General features: G+C 44.3%; 2 protein-coding genes across 9 annotated transcripts in view; one reads left to right on the forward strand and one right to left on the reverse strand.

Annotated features, from left to right (window-relative positions):
• The window catches only part of LOC144497111 (uncharacterized), a 62,957-nt gene that overhangs the window by 19,061 nt on the left and 22,457 nt on the right, over nucleotides 1–21,439 (forward strand). For 2 of the 5 annotated variants that reach the window (XR_013498510.1, XR_013498509.1), the window contains exons 5-6: nucleotides 5,605–5,669; nucleotides 10,816–10,911. Coding sequence is in view for 2 of the 5 variants with exons in the window: in XM_078217897.1 (XP_078074023.1) it covers nucleotides 5,004–5,088; nucleotides 5,605–5,608 (89 nt within the window). In the remaining 3 variants the exon portion in view is untranslated. Of the gene's footprint in view, nucleotides 1–5,003; nucleotides 5,089–5,604; nucleotides 6,341–10,815; nucleotides 10,912–21,439 lie in introns of those variants that run through there. The other 3 variants (XR_013498508.1, XM_078217897.1, XM_078217898.1) reach the window with 3 other exon arrangements.
• The window catches only part of LOC144497112 (uncharacterized), a 54,117-nt gene continuing 53,051 nt past the window's right edge, over nucleotides 20,374–21,439 (reverse strand). For all 4 annotated transcript variants that reach the window (XM_078217901.1, XM_078217900.1, XM_078217899.1 and 1 more), the window contains one exon: nucleotides 20,374–20,533. In XM_078217901.1, the coding sequence (XP_078074027.1) occupies nucleotides 20,383–20,533 (151 nt within the window). In that variant the 3' untranslated portion in view covers nucleotides 20,374–20,382. The remainder of the gene's footprint in view (nucleotides 20,534–21,439) is intronic.

Raw genomic sequence — 21,439 nt, forward strand, 5'->3', positions numbered from 1 at the left:
GAAGGCTGACAGCACCCAAGGCCACCAAGACGTTTAGTAGTGGGATCAACACATACACAGGAGGAGAGGTAGGGAATAGAAGATTGACTCCGTTACTGGATCTTTTACCTGATCCCACACTCCGCAGCAGATCTCACTGCTGGTCTCTTGTCTCTCACCTGATATTACACCCTGCACCTGTCCCCTTGCTGTGCCCTTCAAGTCTTCCCTGACCGCATGTCCCTTTGCAGGATTTGGGAGGTGACAACATGGCCAAGGACTTTGAAGGGGAAAGAGTTTGGACATATAATGGTAGTTTGAAGGGACGGAGGTTCAAGGGTTTTTTGAGACGAGGGGTGATAACAGCAGACTTAAAGAAGAGATCGGTATCTGAAGAGAGAGAACCGTGAACAATATCAGCTAACATGGGGACCTGGAGGGGAAGTTGACTGATCGATAGTTTAGTGAGAATGGGATTGAGGGAACAGGAAGTGGGTCTCATGGACAAGATGAACTCAGAGAGATCATTAAAGAACCATAGAATCCCTACAATGCAGAGGGAGATCAAACAACCCATCCAGTTGCACTGACTCTCCGAAAAAGCATCTACCCCGGCTCACACCCCACCCAATCTCCGTGCATTTACCATGGCTAATTCACCTAATCTACACATCTTTGTACAAGGAGCAATTTTGCATGGCCAATTTACCTAACTTGCACATCTTTAGACATGAGGGAAGATAGAGAAAAACTAGAGAAATATGAGAGTTCAGCACTCAGCAGAGAGGTGGGGGGGGAGGGCGGGGTTGCATTAATGGAATTTTGCCCAGGCGTGCTAGTGGAAGAAATGGAAGTGACAGAGGCAGCTGATGGGATTGTTTCAATTTTATTTCACTGAGCAGAGAGGTCAATAACCAGGGAGCAGAGATTTAAAGTCATTGAGGAAGGATTAGAGGGGAGTTGAGGATAACGTTTTTACCCAGAGGGTGGTGAGGGTCTGGAACTGTCTGAAAGGGTGATAAGGGCAGAAACCCTCATTACATTCAAATAACACTGGGATATGAACTTGAAGGAATAACTTCTCCACGTTTAAAATGGAGATGAAATAACTTCTCCACGTTGACACAGTCCCATCAAACACTCACAGAGACAGCATGGGTTATATAGAGTCAAACTCCATCTAAACTGTGTCTGGAGCGTGCAATGAACACGGGTCACTCAAAAACCCAGATCAGGATCTAACTCAGCTGCCTCAGTCACTCAAACACTCCTGTATTACTGACCTTAATCTCATTGGATGCTGTATTTGCGAACACAAGACAGCTAAAGAGCAGGAGAGAGTCCTCCAGATACAGTGCATCTAATGGTGGGAGGCACATGGGAGACCAGTATCACTGAGGAATACTAGGGATTTTCACAGCCGAAGTTCTGAAGTGTGGCTCTATTCGAGTTAGTGGGATTTAGGAGTAGGATGTTTGGGTTATTTGCACGATGTGGGAATCCTCCATCAATACCGAGTCTGTAGGTTGTTCCTCGCTCCTGGAGTCTACCCACTTTTCCCCATCAGTTTCACTTTTCCTGACACCAGGGACTTTGCCACATTTCACAGTTTCAGGTAGAGCACATTGCTGTTTGTAAGTGCTTTCTGTGCGCAGTCTCATTTCCTGCATTACAACAGTGACTACACTTCAAAAAAGCTCTTTATTGGCTGTGTTGTGGGCCAAATGTCACTGGGGATGCGAAATTGGTTAGAGAAAGGGATTCTTTATTAAAAGCACAAAGGGGAAATATTCAGAGTTACAGAATTTCTCAGAATGGCAATCACAATACACAGCACAGCTTCAGTTAGAGCCATGCCCGAGTGTCTTTTGTCTACTCAAGGCCTTGTGTGTCCCCGATAAGCATGTGCTATAATAATCTCGCAGGGAAGCAGTCTCACAGCAAAGAACACCTCGGGCTTGTCAGCTGCAGGAACTTCATTTTATACATATATAGAGAAATAACAGCCGGCTTGTTGTGGAAAAAATACAGTGTAAGAGAGAGAGAGACGGCCATCATGAGTATATTTTGAGTATCACTTTATAACACATATTAATCATATTAACCCTTTGTTTCCCACATTAGGCTGTGAGATGCTTTCAGACATCATGTGTGACTCCTCTGGTATCTCAGGAGAAAGGACAATTTAATGAAAGACATCGCACACACCTCACAAGTTAATGGTTTCCCCCCTTGTGAATGTGTTGGTCTAAACGGAGATATGACGATAATGAGAATGATTTGTCACACACCTCACACATGAAGAATTTCTCCCTTTCTTGAGTGTGTTGATGCTTGCGGAGGGTCCCTGATATTGAGAATAATTTATCTCACACCTCACACCTGAGTGGTCTCTCCCTGCTGTGAATCCTCTGATGCTGCAGATGCAATGATTGAGGGAATGATTTCTCACACACCTCACACTTGAATAGTTTATCTTCAATGTGGCTGTCCATGTTACAGGAGGTACTATGGATGCACCTTCTTTGTTGGAAGATCTTGTCAGCCTGTGGTACCTTCCTCATACTTGAACAGCCTTTCACCTGTACGAATGCAACAGTGGTTCATTAGGCTCAATGAATGATCAAAGCTCTCACCACACTTGGAGCCCACTCGCACTTCTTCCCAGCCTTACCCTGAAAGTTTATTTATTAATCACAAGTAAGGCTTACATTAACACTGCAATGAAGTTACTGTGAAATTACCCGAGTCGCCACAGTCCGGCGTCTGTTCGGATACACTGAACAAGAATTTAGCATGGCCCATGCACCAAACTAGCACGTCTTTCAGGCTGTGGGAGGAAACCGGAGCACCTGGAGGAAACCCATGCAGACACGGGGAGAACATACAAACTCCACACAGGGAGTGACCCAAGCTGGGAATCAAACCCGGGTCCCTGGCGCTGTGAGGCAGCAGTGTTTGCCACTGTGCCGCCCCTGACTGGCACATAGCCAAAGTTTCAGAAAAGTTGGTTCTGATGGAAGGTTCCACATCACTGACCAGTTTCAGATCTGATGGTATGTCAAAACTCCCCTGACCCAACCGATTTCCACATGATGATTTTACTGCCCAACCTTCTCTATGTTGAGCAATGCTGTGAAGGGAGTGGATGTCTTCACACAGTTGTGCAGTTGTTCCTTAGGTAATAGTCAGGATCTATCTGTGGTGTGTCCGCTCTGTATTCTTTGGTGTAGTACGGTGTAAAGCAGGAAAAGGAAACATAGTTTCCTTCTACTCCCTTTCTGAAGGGAGTAGAAGCCCAGATGTGGGCTTCATTGGCTAGGCCAGCATTTCTTGCCCAGTCCAAATGGCCCTCTAGAGGGTGATGATGAACTGCCCTCTTCAACCATTGGAGTCCATGTGGTGTAGGTACAACCACAATGCTTTTAAGGAGGGACTTCCAGGATTTTGACCCAGTGACCGTAAAGGAATGGTCATATAATTCTAAGTCGGATGGTGTGTGACTTGGAGGGGAACATGCAGGTTGTGTGGTTCCCATGTATCTGCTGTCCTTGTCCTTCTTTGTGGTAGAGGTGGTGGTTTGGAAAGTGCTGTAAAAGCAGGTGTGGTGAGCCTGGATATTGTAAAACCAGCTATCAATTCACTATAGGACCGGCTTTACCCCGAGAGTGTGTGTTCATTTTTTAAAAAATACTCATGTCACATTGAAGTTGTAGCCAGGACACAGGTTAGAAACTTGGAATTTTGGGACACACTTTCACAGTTTGGACCTTGAATCAATATAAATCTCTTGAGTTGAACAACCTCTCTCTCGCATAGAGAAAATCCCACCTCTGATAAACAAATGCCTAACTCCCTCTCAGCCCAAATTCACTGCCCGATGTCCAAGTCCGATTATCTCCCCAGCCCAGAAAGCTGACTCCCTTTCCAACAGTGACAAGCGCTCTGACAATTTGCTTCAACTGGGAATTAAACAATGCTGCCTTAAACACAGCTGTGATTATTTGAGCAATGCCATTATTGTTTCTGGCTGCTGTCTAATCCGTCAGTGGCAATGGAAAGGGTGAGGCTTTCAGGTAAAATCTTTAAAGACATTAAAAGACATTTCAATGAATGTGCCTCGGACCCTCCCAGATAATTACAACTCACTTTCTCATGTTCAGTGATGACCCATCAACAAAATTCAGCCCGTAAATCAGAAGGGAAATGCTTCCAATAAACACACTCAATATCCAACACACAGCTCCAATCAAACAGCTCAGCACAAAGCACCGAGTAAACAGGTCTCTCAGCTGGATCTTCTCACACACCATAAGGAGCATTTCCACACCTGATTCCCCACAGGATAATCAGACTGTGTGAATATTAGTGTGGATATTATGCAATATAATTATTATAAATTCTGTTCCTTCACTCACCATCTCCTCTCTTGGTTTTCAGTCCCGACAAGAGGTGAAGTAGCTGTGAAAGAGGAAGAGGAGAGAATGGGCAGAGTGGGTGGGCTCTCTGATTGATGATGTCTCACAGTCAAATATTTCTGGAGTAACATGAAGTTTGGGGAACTGACCGGTGAAACGGAGGTGACCTTGAGCAGCAGATCAGGTGGAGATTTAAACTTGTCATTGTCCCATCTGAATAAAACCTCACTTATTGCAGCTGCTGTCTCAGTTCCCCTGGTAAATGTTTGACAGAGATTTCTAGTGTGGGAATAGAATTCTTTATCCTTGGAGGATTTCAAACTGACAATATCAGTATGAGATGTGTAGACTCAGATAATTTTGACAGATCAGAAGAAGAAACCCCACAGCATGCAAAGCAGCAATAACTTGCAATGGTGGGATCAGCACATACAGGAGGAAGGGGGACAGAAGAGAGGGGCAGAGGAGGTATTAAGTAATTTACTCCCATTACTCTCCTTGTTCCTCTATTTCCTTGATCTTTACTTCTTTCCTACCTGTGCACTCTCTTCCTCCATCCACTTTCATTTTGTTCCAATCTCCTAACTTTCTCACTTCTCCTTACAGAAATAGGGAGCGGTGAGGTCATGGAGGGATTTGACTGCAAGCTCAAAACGTTCACTACAACTAATACTGAGCTATCCTGGGAAGAGTGAGTTATTCTTCAAGTTTTATTCCTGACAGACTGTCAGCACTGTGTCTAAACAATAGAACTTTCATGAGTGAATAAAAGCAGAATGGTTAATCAGCAGTACTGATTGAAGACAATCCCTTCAGATATTCATTCCGGCTGACACCAGGGACTTTACCACCTTTCTCAGTTTCAGGAACCCAGACACAAAGATAAGACTAGCTCAGACTAGTTACCACTCTAAATCAAATCAAACTTTCAGGCTGCTAGTTTACACAGAGAAAAACATTCTGTAGACATTATTGGGACTTAACCACTTAGAAACTGAATCTAATACAACAGAAATATTATGTTATTGTAAGCTGTGGCTTCGTTAACACTCTTGTCTCTGTGTCAGGAAGTTGTGGAATCAAGTCTCACTTCAGAGCCTTGAGCACTGAGGCTGCTACTCCAGTGCAGTATACAGAGAGAGTGCTGCGCTGTCAAGAGTTACCATTTTTCAGATGAGTTAAACCAAATCTCTGTCTGTTCTCTCAGGTGAATGTAAAACATCCCAAGACACCATGTTGTAGAAGAACAGAGGAGTTATCCCTGATGTCCCGGTCAGTATGGATCCTGCAATCACCATCACTGAACTAGTTAATAGCACATTGTTGTTTGTGGGAGCTTGCTGTGAACAAATTGCCTGCCACCTTTCCTATATTTCAACAATGACCACATTTCAAAAACACTTACTTGGCTGTTAAGTACTTTCAGAGTGGGCTTTTCCTCCCACTCCACAGTGACAGCGGGAGGCAGTGCACGCTCGCTGGCTGTGGGGTCCTATGATCCCACCATTGCCAACTGGGTTTTCCGTTAAATTCATCACTCGTTGCTGGGAAACCTGAAGTCGGGGTGTGCAATTGGTGGGACATAAGATCCAGTCAGTGTGAATAGTAGCAAGAATTTGGCGTAAGTTAATGGAAGTTAATATAAAAATGCAAGTTTTTCTTTATCAGCAAAACATTCTGCTTCTTGGAAGTGGAAATTCTAAACCCACTGATGGAGAAAGTATGCCAGCCCACAGTGACTTTGACCAATATATTATGTGCAGGACTCTTACTGTAGGCTCCTAAATGTTTCAGTGAATAGAAACACACCATGCTCACACAGGTAGTTTGTGTTAAGTTTAAAAAGTGAATTTATTGTGAGTTACAAAATTGTACAGAAGATTGATAAAACAGCTGACAAGCAACAACACAATAATCAGCTTACATCAAACTCTGACTCAACCAAAATAACTAAATATTTGAAAATGACTCAAGATCTTTCCCAGAACATGAAATGAATATTGGAACAGTGTAAGTGAAACACACACACACACACTCTGAGTATTACAGACAGAAATCTAGTCTGGTCGCCATTCCTGATGGTCAGAAATGACGCAACTTTAGCGAGACAGGATGAAACTTGGCAAAATACAACCAGAGCCAAGTCTATCAGACCACAGCTGGATCAGGGGAGCACAAAGAAGACTTAATGAGTAATAGTGACAGAACATTAGATACTAAGAGGTACAGACAAGTATTTCTGTGACCACACATATGAATCCAGGATGGTATATTTCTTCCCTCATGCCAGGGTCAAGGATGTCACTGAGCAGCTGCAATACACCCTGTGGGGGCATTGGTGAACAGCGAGAGGTCATGGTCCATACAGGTACCGTTAACATAGGATGTGATCCTGTGGGGAGAATTTAAGGAGCTAGGTAGGAAATCATCAAACAGGAACTCAAAAGTAGAAACCTCTGGATGAATCCCAGTACCAGGTGCCAGTGAGTATAGGAATAGGAGAATGAAGCAGATGAATGTGTGACTGGAAAGATGAAGCAGGATGGAGGAATTTAGATTCCTGGGACATTGGGATCAGTTCTGGGGGAGATGGGCCGGGTAAATTACTCATAAACAGATCCAGGACCAATTTTCTCACAGGGCGATTGGCTACATTTGGTTATATTGGTGAGGACTTAAACTAACTTGGCAGAGGTGTTGGAAGCAGAAGGCCACACCAGAGAGAAACACCAAGGTTTACAAAAGTTTTGGGAGAGACAGATAGCACCAGAGCAGGAAATAGTGAGATATTAACTGGGAACAGAGTAAGAGGAAAAGTAATAAAGTCTAAATTATGTTTACAATGCATGTATGTGCATGGAAAGGGTACAATTCTAAAGGGGGTGGGATAGGGATCAAATGCTCTGACCACCACATGAGAGCACAAGTGACACATCGGCAGATGAACATCAGATTGTACTACCTCCAGAGTACAGAAAAAAAGATTCTAAGAATAGCTCATGAGATACCATTGTGGGGGAGATTTGGGGTTAAACCAAAGCCAATGTACTAAAACTTTTCTTCTAGCTTGGATTACACAGAGATGTGGCTAATTTCTGCAAAATATGTCACATGTGCCAAGTAGTGGGGGAACTATAAGCTGTAATTAAACCAGAGCCTTTGATCCCTGTCCAGTTTTTGAAGAACTTTTTACTCGTTGATTGCGTGGATCCCTTGTGAAAAACACTCAGTGGAAACCAATATTTGTTGACTATCACGGATATATCAACTGGATTTCCTGAAGCCATCCTATTCAGAAGTATTTTAACTAAGAGAGAGGTAGAGGAGTTGACCAAATCTTTTACCCGATATGGCTTACCTAAATAAATCCAGTCTGATTAGTAGTCAAATTTCCTGACAAAATCATTTAGAGGGGTTATGGACAATTTGGAGATAATTCAATACAATTACTCAGCTTATCATCCAGAGTCACTGGGAGCGTTAGAGAGCTGGCATCAAACTCTGAAACCACAATGAAAGCATATAGCCAGGTTACCCCCATAATTAGAACAAAGGAATTCAATTTTTACTGTTTGCAATCCACAATGCACCAAATAAATTCAGCCCTTTTGAAACTAGTCTATGGACGTAAAGATAGAGGACTACAAGACCACTCAAAGCAATTCAGGAAAATTCTTGACTATGTCTCAACTTTCAGAGAAAGACGAAATGGGGTGCGTGAGTTGGCAAAGAAACACTTCCAGACAGCACGGAAAGAAATAAAAACAGTAGCTGATAGCAAAGCAAAGATTAGAAGCTTAATTTTAGTAGGAGAAAAAGTACTTGTCTTATTACTAATATCAGAAGAACCAGATGCCAGATGTAGGCTCTATTGAATCGAAAAGAAGCTGAATGACATGAATTATTTGATGTACACACCAGACAGATGTAAATTGTAAAGAGGATGTCTCATCAACATGATTAAAAAGTATTGGGAGAGAGAAGATGAGGGCAAAAGTGAGCTCTTGGTAGTCATGAAGCAGGAGGAAGATAATAAGGAGTTAAATTCTGACAGTGACTTCATTCAAATTCAATTGGGTAATAAGGAATTCCTGGACAATGGATTAAATTATCTTTCAGACAAGAATTGGATGGAGTAATAAGAGTTATTGCAGTCACACAAAGTTATTTGTGGAGACAAATTTGGGAGAAAGGTCATCATACATGATGTAGATGCGGGGGATGCCATTCCAATCGACAACCTCCAATCTAGCTGAAATAGCACAAGTACAAATGGAGATTGAGTTCATGTTAAAAAATGACATTATTGAGTTAAGTTCTAGCAATTGGAGTGCTTCTATTGTGATGGTGCCAAAGCCTGACAGAACACAAAGAATGTATGTGGACTACAGAAAAATGAATGCAGTTCACAGAAGAGACTCATCTCTATTCCACGCCGAGACTATTGTATTGAATCGAATGTTCCAAATTCATTACCAAGTCGACTTGCTGAAAGGATATTGGCAAGTGCCTTTGACCAAGAGGATTTGTCATGAATTTAGCAAAAAGCGACTTCGCCAAGGCACAAATGATGTACTTGGGACCTATTGTAGGACATGGGCAAATGGAACCACAGGTGCAGGCCATTTAGAATTTCCCCAAACCTAAAAACACCAAAAGAGATTCTGAGGTTCTTAAGAATTAGTGGATTTTATCGCAATTTGTGCCAGATTTCAGCAGTATCATATGTCCACTCACCGCACTGCTGAAAAAAAAAACTGTTTAAATGGACGGAGGACTATAAAGTAGCATTTAGACATTGAAAAACTGCCTTAACCACTATACTAGTGTTAGCTAAACAAAAACAATTCAAATTGGCTATTGATGCTAGCCAAATTGGTGTGTGGGGGCTGTTTTGTTGCAAGAGGATGACCAGAGAATCAAAAAACCAGTGGAATATTTTTTCCAGAATACTGGGCATTCAGCAGAAGAAATATTCCACTGCAACACTTTGAAATTTACGTTGCTAGTAATCATACAGAGACAGTCGTGTATATAGATCATAATCTATTAAGGTCCTGGAAAAGTTTCAAGACAACACTAGACTATTTAATTGCAGCCATTTAATTTAAAAATATGGCATTTTGCCAAACGAGAAAGTGATAGCAGATCAAGAGTTTAAATGGCTGTCGAGAATGTATGTAAGTTTACTGGAGTTTATTGTTCTGTTAAAGCAAACTGAATATTTTTGTAATAGTGCCAATTTAAACAGATTCTTGTGTAAAATTAAAACATCGTTTAAAATTTAGACGGTCATTTTCTCATGAAATGGTAGAATGTTATTCAAATGAGTATTTTTTGGCACAAGTAAAATCAAACTGCCATGTATTTTGTAAACCATGTCTGGGCAGCACCTAAGCGAAGGGAAAGAGTAGGAACAGGGTGTTCTTTGCAATTGATACAATTAGCAGTCAGAGTGTTGTGAGCCAGGAGGCAGTTTAGACACAGGTGTGTTGAAGAAGCAGCAGCAAAAAGAAAGGAGGCAGCCACCTTCAAGAAACAACTCAGCTGGAGATGGAGTGCTGAAGCCAAAATGTCCACTCGTGCAAAAGATAATTTTCTTCACTGAACTGAAGACCATTTCCAATCCTGGTCACTTAAGCTGTACAGAGTGATAATCACTGGCTGGATTGCACCAATTCATTTATGGTTGTTGTTTTGAAAATGGGGTCTAAGGAGAGTTTAGGTACAGGGAAAAGAGAAAATTTTTGGATTTCAGTCTTACTGTTAATGTCCAAAGTATAAGATTGTTCTTTATAGTCTTTTATTATCTTTCTTCTGTTTAATAAATACTTTTATGTGTTTGTTTAACGAAAAGAAGATCCGAGTTCTCACTGTTTCCGAAAATGTTTCTCGCTAACATCCAAAAAAATACACCATACAAAATCTGTATTTCAGGTTGAAAACTCTTGCACATTAACATCAGCAGGGTTTTATAACATCACTGTATGAGTAGATGCCCCATGGTTTGATATCGACCCTGTCCAAGAGTTGCCTGCGGGCGATGTTCAGCTTCCCTCAGCTGAACTTTTTCTGAGACTCAATCAGCCCTTCAGTTGTTCTGGAATATTCTGATCCATTTTCCTATCCTGGGATGTCCCAGTTCATGCTCTTCTCCTGGGATGACCTGGTTCATTCTCCTCTCTCAAGGGATATCACAGCCTGCAAGTGGAACCCCGAATGAGGTGGTAAGATTTTTAAACCAGTAGATATTAAGGCGCTAACAGAATTAGTAGTATTCAGTTAAATGACTTCTAAAATAAGTTTATGAGCTAACAAGAAGCAACTTACATATATGAGATGCAGTAATTGATTCAAATGAGTGATTATGATTGTAAAACACATATGCTAATATTTTGAATGTATCATTGATTTTCAGGAATATTGTTCACTTTGGCCAAAAGCAGTTTACTGCTGGCATCACAGTAAAAAGGGTGAAGCAAATTTCAAGAGAATAATTGAACCTTGGAAATATGTAAGTTTTACAAGTTAAAGTTTCAGTTGGAAAGAATGTTCAGAACTCTTAAGCATATTTCATGGTTTATTCACGATCTGGACGAGATGGGCTGGTGCCCAGACATGGTGTCACGAGTTAGCCTGGTTAGACAGTGACTTTTGAGGCAACCCATGAGAACGTTTATTGAACTCTGGGCTGAGCATCTTAGGCTACGAGGCAACCAGGGAGTGGGATCAGCCAAGACAGAAGTTAGCTTCAGGATTTCACGGACTAATAAAATACCGTTATGCTGAGGAGTGGAATGTGATTAGCTAAAGTATTTGACAGGTATTATTGTTGATTAATATATCCTGAAGTTGATTGATCTACAGTTACAAAAAGGCGGGAATGATTTCGAAGAAAAAAAACTACAATTGATCTGCTTTTGATTGTATGTTAGATTCATTGGAGAGATTTTGCTGCTCCATGTAAGAGCTCTGACCCAATTTTTAATTCCTCCCTGGCCACTGGGGAGATACACGGTAAGAAGTCTCACAACACCAGGCGTGATCTTTTTGGAGATCCTTTCCACTTGGAGCCAGCAGTTTGCGGTGTCGATGGTAGCCATAATGTGGAGAAGCCGGCGTTGTGCGGTGTCGATGGTAGCCATGATGTGGAGGTGCCGGCGTTGTAGCCATGATGTGGAGATGCAACCCCGACATCTCCACATCACTGGGGAGATGCCAGAGGACTGGAGAACAGCTAATGTGGTCCCACTATTTGAGAAAGATTGTAGAGACAAGCCAGGGAACTATAGACTAGTGAGTCTCACGTCTGTGGTTGGGAAACCACTGTAGAAGATTCTGAAGGAAATAATCTATCTCCATTTGGAGAGGCAAGATTTGATCAGGGATAGTCAGCATGGTTTTGTCATAGGGAGGTCATGCCTAACAAATTTGATTGAATTTTTGAGCATGTAACTAAGTATGTGGATGAGGGTAGTGAGGTTGGTGTAGTTTACATGGATTTCAGTGAAACCTTTGACAAAATCCCACATGGGAGACTTGTTAAGAAGGAAAATGCACATGGGATACACAGTGATCTGATAAGGTGGATCCATAATTGGTTTAGTGGTAGGAGACAGAAGGTAATGACAGACGGCTGCTTTAGTGACTGGAGGCAAGTGACCAGTGGATAGATTGGCAGGGTGGTTAACAGTGAGATTGAGTGTCTTGGGTTACTGGAAGACATAGACGAGATGGTCAAATGGGCGGATAAGTGGCAGATGGAATTTAATCCTGAAAAGTGTGAGGTGATACACTTTGGAAGGAGTAATTTGACAAGGAAATATACTATGAAAGTTCTGACACGAGGAAGTTCCGAAGAACAAAGGGACCTTGGCGTGTTTGTGCATAGATCTCTGAAGGCAGGTTAATGGGCTAGTGAAAAAGGCATATGGCACAGGTGGAGAAGGTCAAGAAGGCATGCGGCATGCTTGCCTTCATCGGCCGGGGCATTGAGTTTAAAAATTGGCAAGTCATGTTGCAGCTTTATAGAACCTTGGTTAGGCCGCACTTGGAATATAGTGTTCAATTCTGGTCACCACACTACCAGAAGGATGTGAAGGCTTTGGAGAGGATACAGAAAAGATTTACCAGGATGTTGCCTGGTATGGAGGGCATTAGCTATGAGGAGAGGTTGGAGAAACCTGGTTTGTTCTCACTGGAACGACGGAGGTTGAGGGGCGACCTGATAGAAGTCTACAAGATTATGAGAGGCATGGACGGAGTGGATAGTCAGAAGCTTTTTCCCAGGGTGGAACAGTCAATTACTAGGGCGCAAGGTTTAAAGGAGATATACGAGGCAGATTTTTTTACACAGAGAATAGTGGGTGCCTGGAACTCGTTGCCGGGGGAGGTATTGGAAGCGGATACGATAGTGACTTTTAAGCGGCGTCTTGACAAATACATGAATAGGATGGGAATAGAGGGATATGGTCCCCAGAAGGATAGGGGGCTTTAGTTAAGTCGGGCAGCATGGTCGGTGCAGGCTTGGAGGGCTGAAGGGCCTGTTCCTGTGTTGTAATTTTCTTTGTTCTTTTGTATGCTTTTCCCAACAGAAGAAGGAGGAAGCGAGAATGTCCAGGGTGCGTGGAGTCCTTAATTATGTTGGCTGCTTTGCTGAGGCAGCGGCAAGTGTAGACAGAGTCAATGGATGGGAGGATGGATTACGTGATGGATCTTTTGTAGTTTCTTGCGGCCTTGGGCAGAGCAAGAGCCATGCCAAGCTGTGATACAGCCAGAAAGAATGTTTTCTCTGGTGCATCTGTAAAAGTCGATGCGAGTCGTAGCTGACATGCCAAATTTCCTAAGTCTCCTGAGAAAGTAGAGGCATTGGTGGGCTTTCTTAACTATAGTGCTGGCATGGGGGACCAGGACAGGTTGTTGGTGATCTGGACACCTAAAAACTTGAAGCTCTCGACCCTTTCCACTTCGATCCCCGTTGATGTAGACAGAGGCATGTTCTCCTCTAAGCTTCCTGAAGTCGATGACAGTCTCCTTCGTTTTGTTGACATTGAGGGAGAGATTATTGTCACCGCACCAGTTCACCAGATTCTCTGTCTCATTCCTGTACTCTGTCTCGTCATTGTTTGAGATCCGACCTATTACAGTACTGTCGTCAGCAAATTTGAAAATCGAGTTGGAGGGGAATTTGGCCATAGTCACAGATGTATAAGGAGTATAGAACAGGGCTGAGAACACAGCCTTGTGGGACACCGGTATTGAGGGTGATTGTGGAGGAGGTATTGCTACCTATCCTTACTGATTGTGGGCTGTGGGTTAGGAAGTTCAGCATCGAGCTGCAGAGGGAGGAGCCAAGACCCAGGTCATAGAGTTTGGAGATGAGTTTCTTCGGAATAATGTGTTGAAGGCTGAGCTGTAGTCAATAAATAGGAGTCTGACATAGGTGTCTTTGTTAACTAGGTGTTTCAGCGTTGAGTGCATGGTCAGGGAGACGAGGTCTGCTGTAGACCTGTTGCGGTGGTAGGCAAACTGTAATGGATCCAGGCAGTCTAGGAGGCTGGAATTAATTTGTGCCATGACTAGCCTTTCAAAGCACTTCATAATGATGGATGTCAGAGCCGCCAGACGATAGTCATTAAGGCATACTGCTTGGCTTTTCTTAGGTAGTGGGATGATGGTCATCTTCTTGAAGCAGATAGGGACCTCAGATTGTTGTAAAGATAGGTTAAAGATGTCTGCGTATACCCATGCCAGCTTATCCGCACAGGATCTGAGTGCTCATCGAGGTACCCCAACCGGGCCAGTCGTTTTCCATGGGTTAACCTTCGAGAAAGCTGCTCTGACATCTGCAATGGTGACCCCAGGTACAGGTTCATGCAGGGCTTCCAGGGTGGAGGGCATGCTCTCACTGACCTCTTGCTCAAAACGGGCCGAGAATGCATTGAGCTCATCAGGGAGGGTGCATTGGAACCAGCAATTTTATATGCCTTCATCTTGTGGCCTGTTATCATAGAAATCATAGAAACCCTACAGTGCAGAAGGAGGCCATTCGGCCCATCGAGTTTGCACCGACCACAATCCCACCCAGGCCCTACCCCCACATATTTTACCCGCTAATCCCTCTAACCTACACATCCCAGGACTCTAAGGGGCAATTTTTAACCTGGCCAATCAACCTAACCAGCACATCTTTGGACTGTGGGAGGAAACCGGAGCACCCGGAGGAAACCCACGCAGACACGAGGAGAATGTGCAAACTCCACACAGACAGTGACCCGAGCCGGGAATCGAACCCGGGACCCTGGAGCTGTGAAGCAGCAGTGCTAACCACTGTGCTACCGTGCAGACCTTGCCATAGTCGGTGGGGGTCTGTGTGGCTGGCCTGGAACTCTAGCTTGGTCCAGTACTGTCTTTTGGCATCTTTGATGGATCTCCTTAGATCGTATCTGGCTTTTTTGTATAATAAGAAGTCTCACAACACCAGGTTAAAGTCCAACAGGTTTATTTGGTAGCACAAGCTTTCAGAGTGTCACTCCTTCTTCAGGTGAGTGAGGAGTTGTGTTCACAAACAGGGCATATATAGACACAAACTCAATTTACAAGATAATGGTTGGTATGTGAGTCTTTACAGGTAATCAAGTCTTGAAGACTTACAGACAATGTGAATGGAGAGAGGGTTAAGCACAGGTTAAAGAGGTGTGTATTGTCTCCAGCCAGGACAGTGAGTGAAATTTTGCAAGCCCAGGCAAGTCGTGGGGGTTACAGATAGTGTGACATGAACCCAAGATTCCAGTTGAGGCCATCCTCATGTGTGTGGAACTTGTCGATCAGTTTCTGCTCAGCGATTCTGCGTTGTCATGTGTCATGAAGGCCGCCTTGGACAACGCTTACCCGGAGATCAGAGGCTGAATGCCCATGACTGCTGAGGTGTTCCCCCACAGGAAGAGAACAGTCCTGCCTGGTGATCGTCGAATGGTGTTCGTTCATCCGTTGTCGTAGCACCTGCACAGTATCCCCAATGTACCATGCCTCGGGTCATCCTTTCCTGCAGCATATCAGGTAGACCGAGTCGCAAGAGTATGCAAGAGTGGAGAAGCTACAACATCTTCTCCAGAGCCTTCAACATATCATCGACGAAGATGAACTTCCCTGGAACGCAGAAGCTACGACATCTTCTCCGGAACCTTCAACATGTCATCGATGAAGACGAACATCTCGCCAAGGCCATCCCTACACCCCCACTTCTTGCCTTCAAACAACTGCACAATCTCAACCAGACAATTGTCCGCAGCAAATTAGCCATCCTTCAGGAGAACAGTGACCACGACATCACACAACCCTGCCACAGTAACCTCTGCAAGATGTGCCCAATCATCGACATGGATGCCATCATCTCACGTGAGAACACCATCCATCAGGTACACGGTACATACTCTTGCAACTCGCCCAACGTTGTCTACCTGATACGCTGCAGGAAAGGATGTCCCGAGACCTGGGTTCAATTCTGACCTTGGATGACTGTCTGTCTGGACTTTGCACATTCTCCCCGTGTCGGTGTGGGTTTCCTCCTACAGTCCAAAGATATGCGGGTTAAGTTGATTGGCCATACTAAATTGCCCCTCAGTGTCATGGGGGTTAGGAGGGTAAATATGTGGGGTTACGGGGATAGGGCCTGGTTGGATTGTTGTCGGCGCAGGCTCGATAGACCGAATGGCTTCCTTCTGCACAGTAGGGATTCTATGAGTGCAGATTACTGATCAGTCTGAGTGTGGAACAGAGAGACAAGACTTCAGTCAAGAGCACAGGGATAGAGGTGAGACTCCAGTAAAGAGCACGGGGAGAGAAACGAGACTCCAGTAAAGAGCGTGGGGAGAAAAGCGGGGCTTTAATAAAGAGAGTGGGGAGAGATGAGACTTCAATAAAGAGTGCAGAGAGACAGAGGCAAATCTTCAATAAAGAGCACGGAGAAGTTAAAGTAAAGTTTATTTATTAGTCACAAATAAGGCTTACATTAACACTGCAATGAAATTACTATGAAATTCCCCTAGTTGCCACACTCTGGCCCCATGTCCGGGTCAATCACCGAACCAGCACGTCTTACAGACTGTGGGAGGAAAGCGGAGCACCCGGAGAAAACCCACGCAGACACACGGAGAACGTGAAAACTCCACACAGACAGTGACCAAAGCTGGGAATCGAACACAGGCCCCTGGTGTTGTGAGGCAGCAGTGCTAACCACTGTGCCACCCGTGCCGCCCATGTGAGAGGTGAGTCTTTAATAAAGAGCATGAGGAAGCGAGAATTCAATAAAGAACACGGAACTTGCCTTCCGGGAGCAGAGTCAACCTGACCTGCAACGGACATCACAGGAAAATGGTAATTTCATTGGCTGGTAAGTAACTGCTAATTTGAATTACCTGTTCTAAAATGCTATCAGGTATAGGTAATAAGGGAAAATATTTTACAGATTAAACAACTTGAAAACAGTTGAATTATTTTAAAAACAAATTAAAAATCTAATCAAATAAAATAGGGATGATGGGCCAGGTGTTGTGTTGTACCTGCATGATGTGGGAGCTGCTGGACCCTATTATAGTTCCTACTGAACACATCTGTAGGAAGTGTTGATTGCTCAAGGAACTGCAACTCATATGAGCTGGTGTCTGAGCTTCAGATGCTGCCACACATCAGGGAGGGGAGAGGTACCTGGACTTTGTGTTTCAGGAGGCAGTCACACCCCTTAGAATAACTACCAGTGGTCAGCGACAGGGGTCTGTGACTGTGAGTGAGGCAGGTAGAGGGATACAAGGTATAATGAAGGAGCCCCAGCTCTTGTCCTTGTCCAACAGGTACGAGATTCTTGCTACTTGTGTGGATGAGAGAGGGGACTGCAGGAAGGATGAGCAAAATGACCACGGCACCATGGTGCAGGAAGCTGTTGGGGGTGGGGAGAGGTGCAGAAAAGACAAATATAGTTGTAGTTGAAGTTAGTATAGTCAGTACAGTATAGTCAGGAAAATAGACACAGTTAGAACATAGAACATAGAACATTACAGCGCAGAACAGGCCCTTCGGCCCACGATGTTGCACCGACCAGTTAAAAAAAAAACTGTGACCCTCCAACCTAAACCAATTTCTTTTCGTCCATGAACCTATCTACGGATCTCTTAAACGCCCCCAAACTAGGCGCATTTACTACTGATGCTGGCAGGGCATTCCAATCCCTCACCACCCTCTGGGTAAAGAACCTACCCCTGACATCGGTTCTATAACTACCCCCCCTCAATTTAAAGCCATGCCCCCTCGTGCTGGATTTCTCCATCAGAGGAAAAAGGCTATCACTATCCACCCTATCTAAACCTCTAATCATCTTATATGTTTCAATAAGATCCCCTCTTAGCCGCCGCCTTTCCAGCGAAAACAATCCCAAATCCCTCAGCCTCTCCTCATAGGATCTCCCCTCCATACCAGGCAACATCCTGGTAAACCTCCTCTGCACCCTCTCCAAAGCCTCCACATCCTTCCTGTAATGTGGGGACCAGAACTGCACACAGTACTCCAAGTGCGGCCGCACCAGAGTTGTGTACAGTTGCAACATAACGCTACGACTCCTAAATTCAATCCCCCTACCAATAAACGCCAAGACACCATATGCCTTCTTAACAACCTTATCTACTTGATTCCCAACTTTCAGGGATCTATGCACACATACACCTAGATCCCTCTGCTCCTCCACACTATTCAAAGTCCTCCCGTTAGCCCTATACTCAACACATCTGTTATTCCTACCAAAGTGAATTACCTCACACTTCTCCGCATTAAACTCCATCCGCCACCTCTCGGCCCAACTTTGCAACCTGTCTAAGTCTTCCTGCAAACTACAACACCCTTCCTCACTGTCTACCACACCACCGACTTTGGTGTCATCAGCAAATTTGCTAATCCACCCAACTATACCCTCATCCAGATCATTAATAAATATTACAAACAGCAGTGGCCCCAAAACAGATCCCTGAGGTACACCACTTGTAACCGCACTCCATGATGAATATTTACTATCAACCACCACCCTCTGTTTCCTATCCGCTAGCCAATTCCTGATCCAATTTCCTAGATCACCCCCAATCCCATACATCTGCATTTTCTGCAGAAGCCTACCATGGTGAACCTTATCAAACGCCTTACTAAAATCCATATATACCACGTCCACTGCCTTGCCCCCATCCACCTCCTTGGTCACTTTCTCAAAAAACTCAATAAGGTTAGTAAGGCACGACCTACCTGCCACAAAACCATGCTGACTATCACCTATCAATTCATTACTCTCCAAATAACTATAAATCCTATCCCTTATAATTTTTTCCAACATCTTGCCGACAACAGAAGTGAGACTCACCGGTCTATAATTCCCGGGGAAGTCTCTGTTCCCCTTCTTAAACAATGGGACAACATTCGCTAACCTCCAATCTTCTGGTACTATACCAGAGGCCAACGACGACCTGAAGATCAGAGCCAGAGGCTCTGCAATCACTTCTCTTGCCTCCCAGAGAATCCTTGGATAAATCCCATCCGGACCAGGGGATTTATCTATTTTCAGACCCTCCAGAATATCCTGCACATCCTCCTTATCAACTGTAATACTGTCTATTCTACTCCCTTGCAACCCAGTGTCCTCCTCAGCTATATTCATGTCCCCTTGCGTGAACACCGAAGAGAAATATTGGTTCAATGCTTCACCAATCTCCTCCGGTTCCACACATAACTTCCCTCTGCCATCTATAACTGGCCCTAAACTTGCCCTAACCAACCTTCTGTTCTTGACATACCTATAGAACGCCTTAGGATTCTCTTTAACCCTATCCGCCAAAGTCTTCTCATGTCCCCTTTTAGCCCTTCTAAGCTCGCTCTTCAACTCCCTCTTAGCCAATCTAAAGCTTTCTAGTGCACTACCCGAGTGCTCACGTCTCATCCGAACATAAGCCTCCTTTTTCTTTTTAACCAACAAAGAAACTTTTTTGGTGCACCACGGTTCCCTAGCCCTACCAATTCCTCCTTGCCTGACAGGGACATACCTATCACAGACTCGCAGTAGCTGCTCCTTGAAAAAAACTCCACATGTCGGACGTTCCCAGTCCCTGTAATCTCCTAGTCCAACCTATGTTTCCTAATTCTCTCCTAATAGCCTCATAATTACCCTTCCCCCAGCTAAAACCACTGGCCCGAGGTTCATGCCTATCCCTTTCCATCACTAAGGTGAACGTAACCGAATTGTGGTCACTATCACCAAAATGCACACCAACTTCCAAGTCTAGCACCTGGTCTGGCTCATTTCCCAGCACCAGATCCAATATAGCCTCACCTCTAGTTGGCCTGTCTACATACTGAGTCAAAAAACCTTCCTGCACGCTTTGAACAAAAACTGACCCCTCTAACGAGCTAGAGCTATAACAATTCCAGTCAATATTAGTCAAGTTAAAATCCCCCATAACAATTGCCCTATTACTTTCACTCCTAAGCAGGATTGACTCCGCAATCCTTTCCTCAACCTCTCTAGAACTTTTAGGAGGTCTATAAAAGACTCCCAACAGGGTGACCTCTCCTCTCCTATTTCTAATCTCCGCCCATACTACCTCAACAGATAAGTCCTCATCAAACCTCCTCTCTGACACTGTGATACAATCTCTGACCAATAATGCTACCCCTCCCCCTCTTCTACCTCCTTCCCTACTTCGACAAAAACATTTGAACCCCGGGACCTGCAGCATCCATTCCTGCCCCTGCTCTATCCATGTCTCTGAAATAGCCACAACATCGAAGTCCCAGGTACTGATCCACGCTGCAAGTTCACCCACTTTATTGCGAATACTCCTGGCATTGAAGTATACACATTTCAAACCCTGCTCCACCCCACCTCTGCAATGCCGTGCATTGCAGTCCCCATCCATGCATCCCTCACTTTCAGCCCCACTACTCTATGTAGCCAGGATCAAGAGTCTCGAAGGCTGTGTTGCCAGCCCAGTGTCAGGGTTGAGGACATCTGCTCTGGGCTGGAAATGAACTTGCAGTAGGAGGGGGATGATCCAGTGGTTGTGGTCCATGTAGGCACCAATGACACAGGCAGAACGAGGAAGGGGGTTCTGTGTAGGCAGTTTGAGGAGTTATGCATTAAGTTAAAGACATAAGAACGTAAGAACATAAGAAATAGGAGCAGGAGTAGGCCATCTAGCCCCTCGAGCCTGCTCCGTCATTCAATAAGATCATGGCTGATCTGAAGTGGATCAGTTCCACTTACCCGCCAGATCCCAAGAACCATAGAACCATAGAAAATTACAGCTCAGAAACAGGCCTTTTGGCCCTCTGTGCCGAACCATTTTATGCCTAGTCCCACTGACCTGCACTTGGACCATATCCCTCCACAGCCCTCTCATCCATGAACCCGTCCAAGTTTTTCTTAAATGTTAAAAGTGACCCCGCATTTACCACTTTATCCGGCAGCTCATTCCACACTCCCACCACTCTCTGCGTGAAGAAGCCCCCCCTAATATTCCCTTTAAACTTTTCTCCTTTCACCCTTAACCCATGCCCTCTGGTTTTTTTCTCCCCTAGCCTCAGCGGAAAAAGCCTGCTTGCATTCACTCTATCTATACCCATCAAAATCTTATACACCTCTATCAAATCTCCCCTCAATCTTCTACGCTCCAGGGAATAAAGTCCCAACCTATTCAATCTCTCTCTGTAACTCAGCTTCTCAAGTCCCGGCAACATCCTTGTGAACCTTCTCTGCACTCTTTCAATCTTATTTACATCCTTCCTGTAACTAGGTGACCAAAACTGTACACAATACTCCAAATTCGGCCTCACCAATGCCTCATATAACCTTACCATAACACTCCAACTTTTATACTCGATACTCCGATTTATAAAGGCCAATGTACCAAAGGCACTCTTTACGACCCTATCCACCTGTGACGTCACTTTTAGGGAATTCTGTACCTGTATTTCCAGATCCCTCTGTTCAACTGCACTCTTCAGAGTCCTACCAT

Source organism: Mustelus asterias, chromosome 8 (assembly GCF_964213995.1).
Source record: "Mustelus asterias chromosome 8, sMusAst1.hap1.1, whole genome shotgun sequence".
In the NCBI taxonomy this organism is placed as follows: domain Eukaryota; kingdom Metazoa; phylum Chordata; class Chondrichthyes; order Carcharhiniformes; family Triakidae; genus Mustelus; species Mustelus asterias.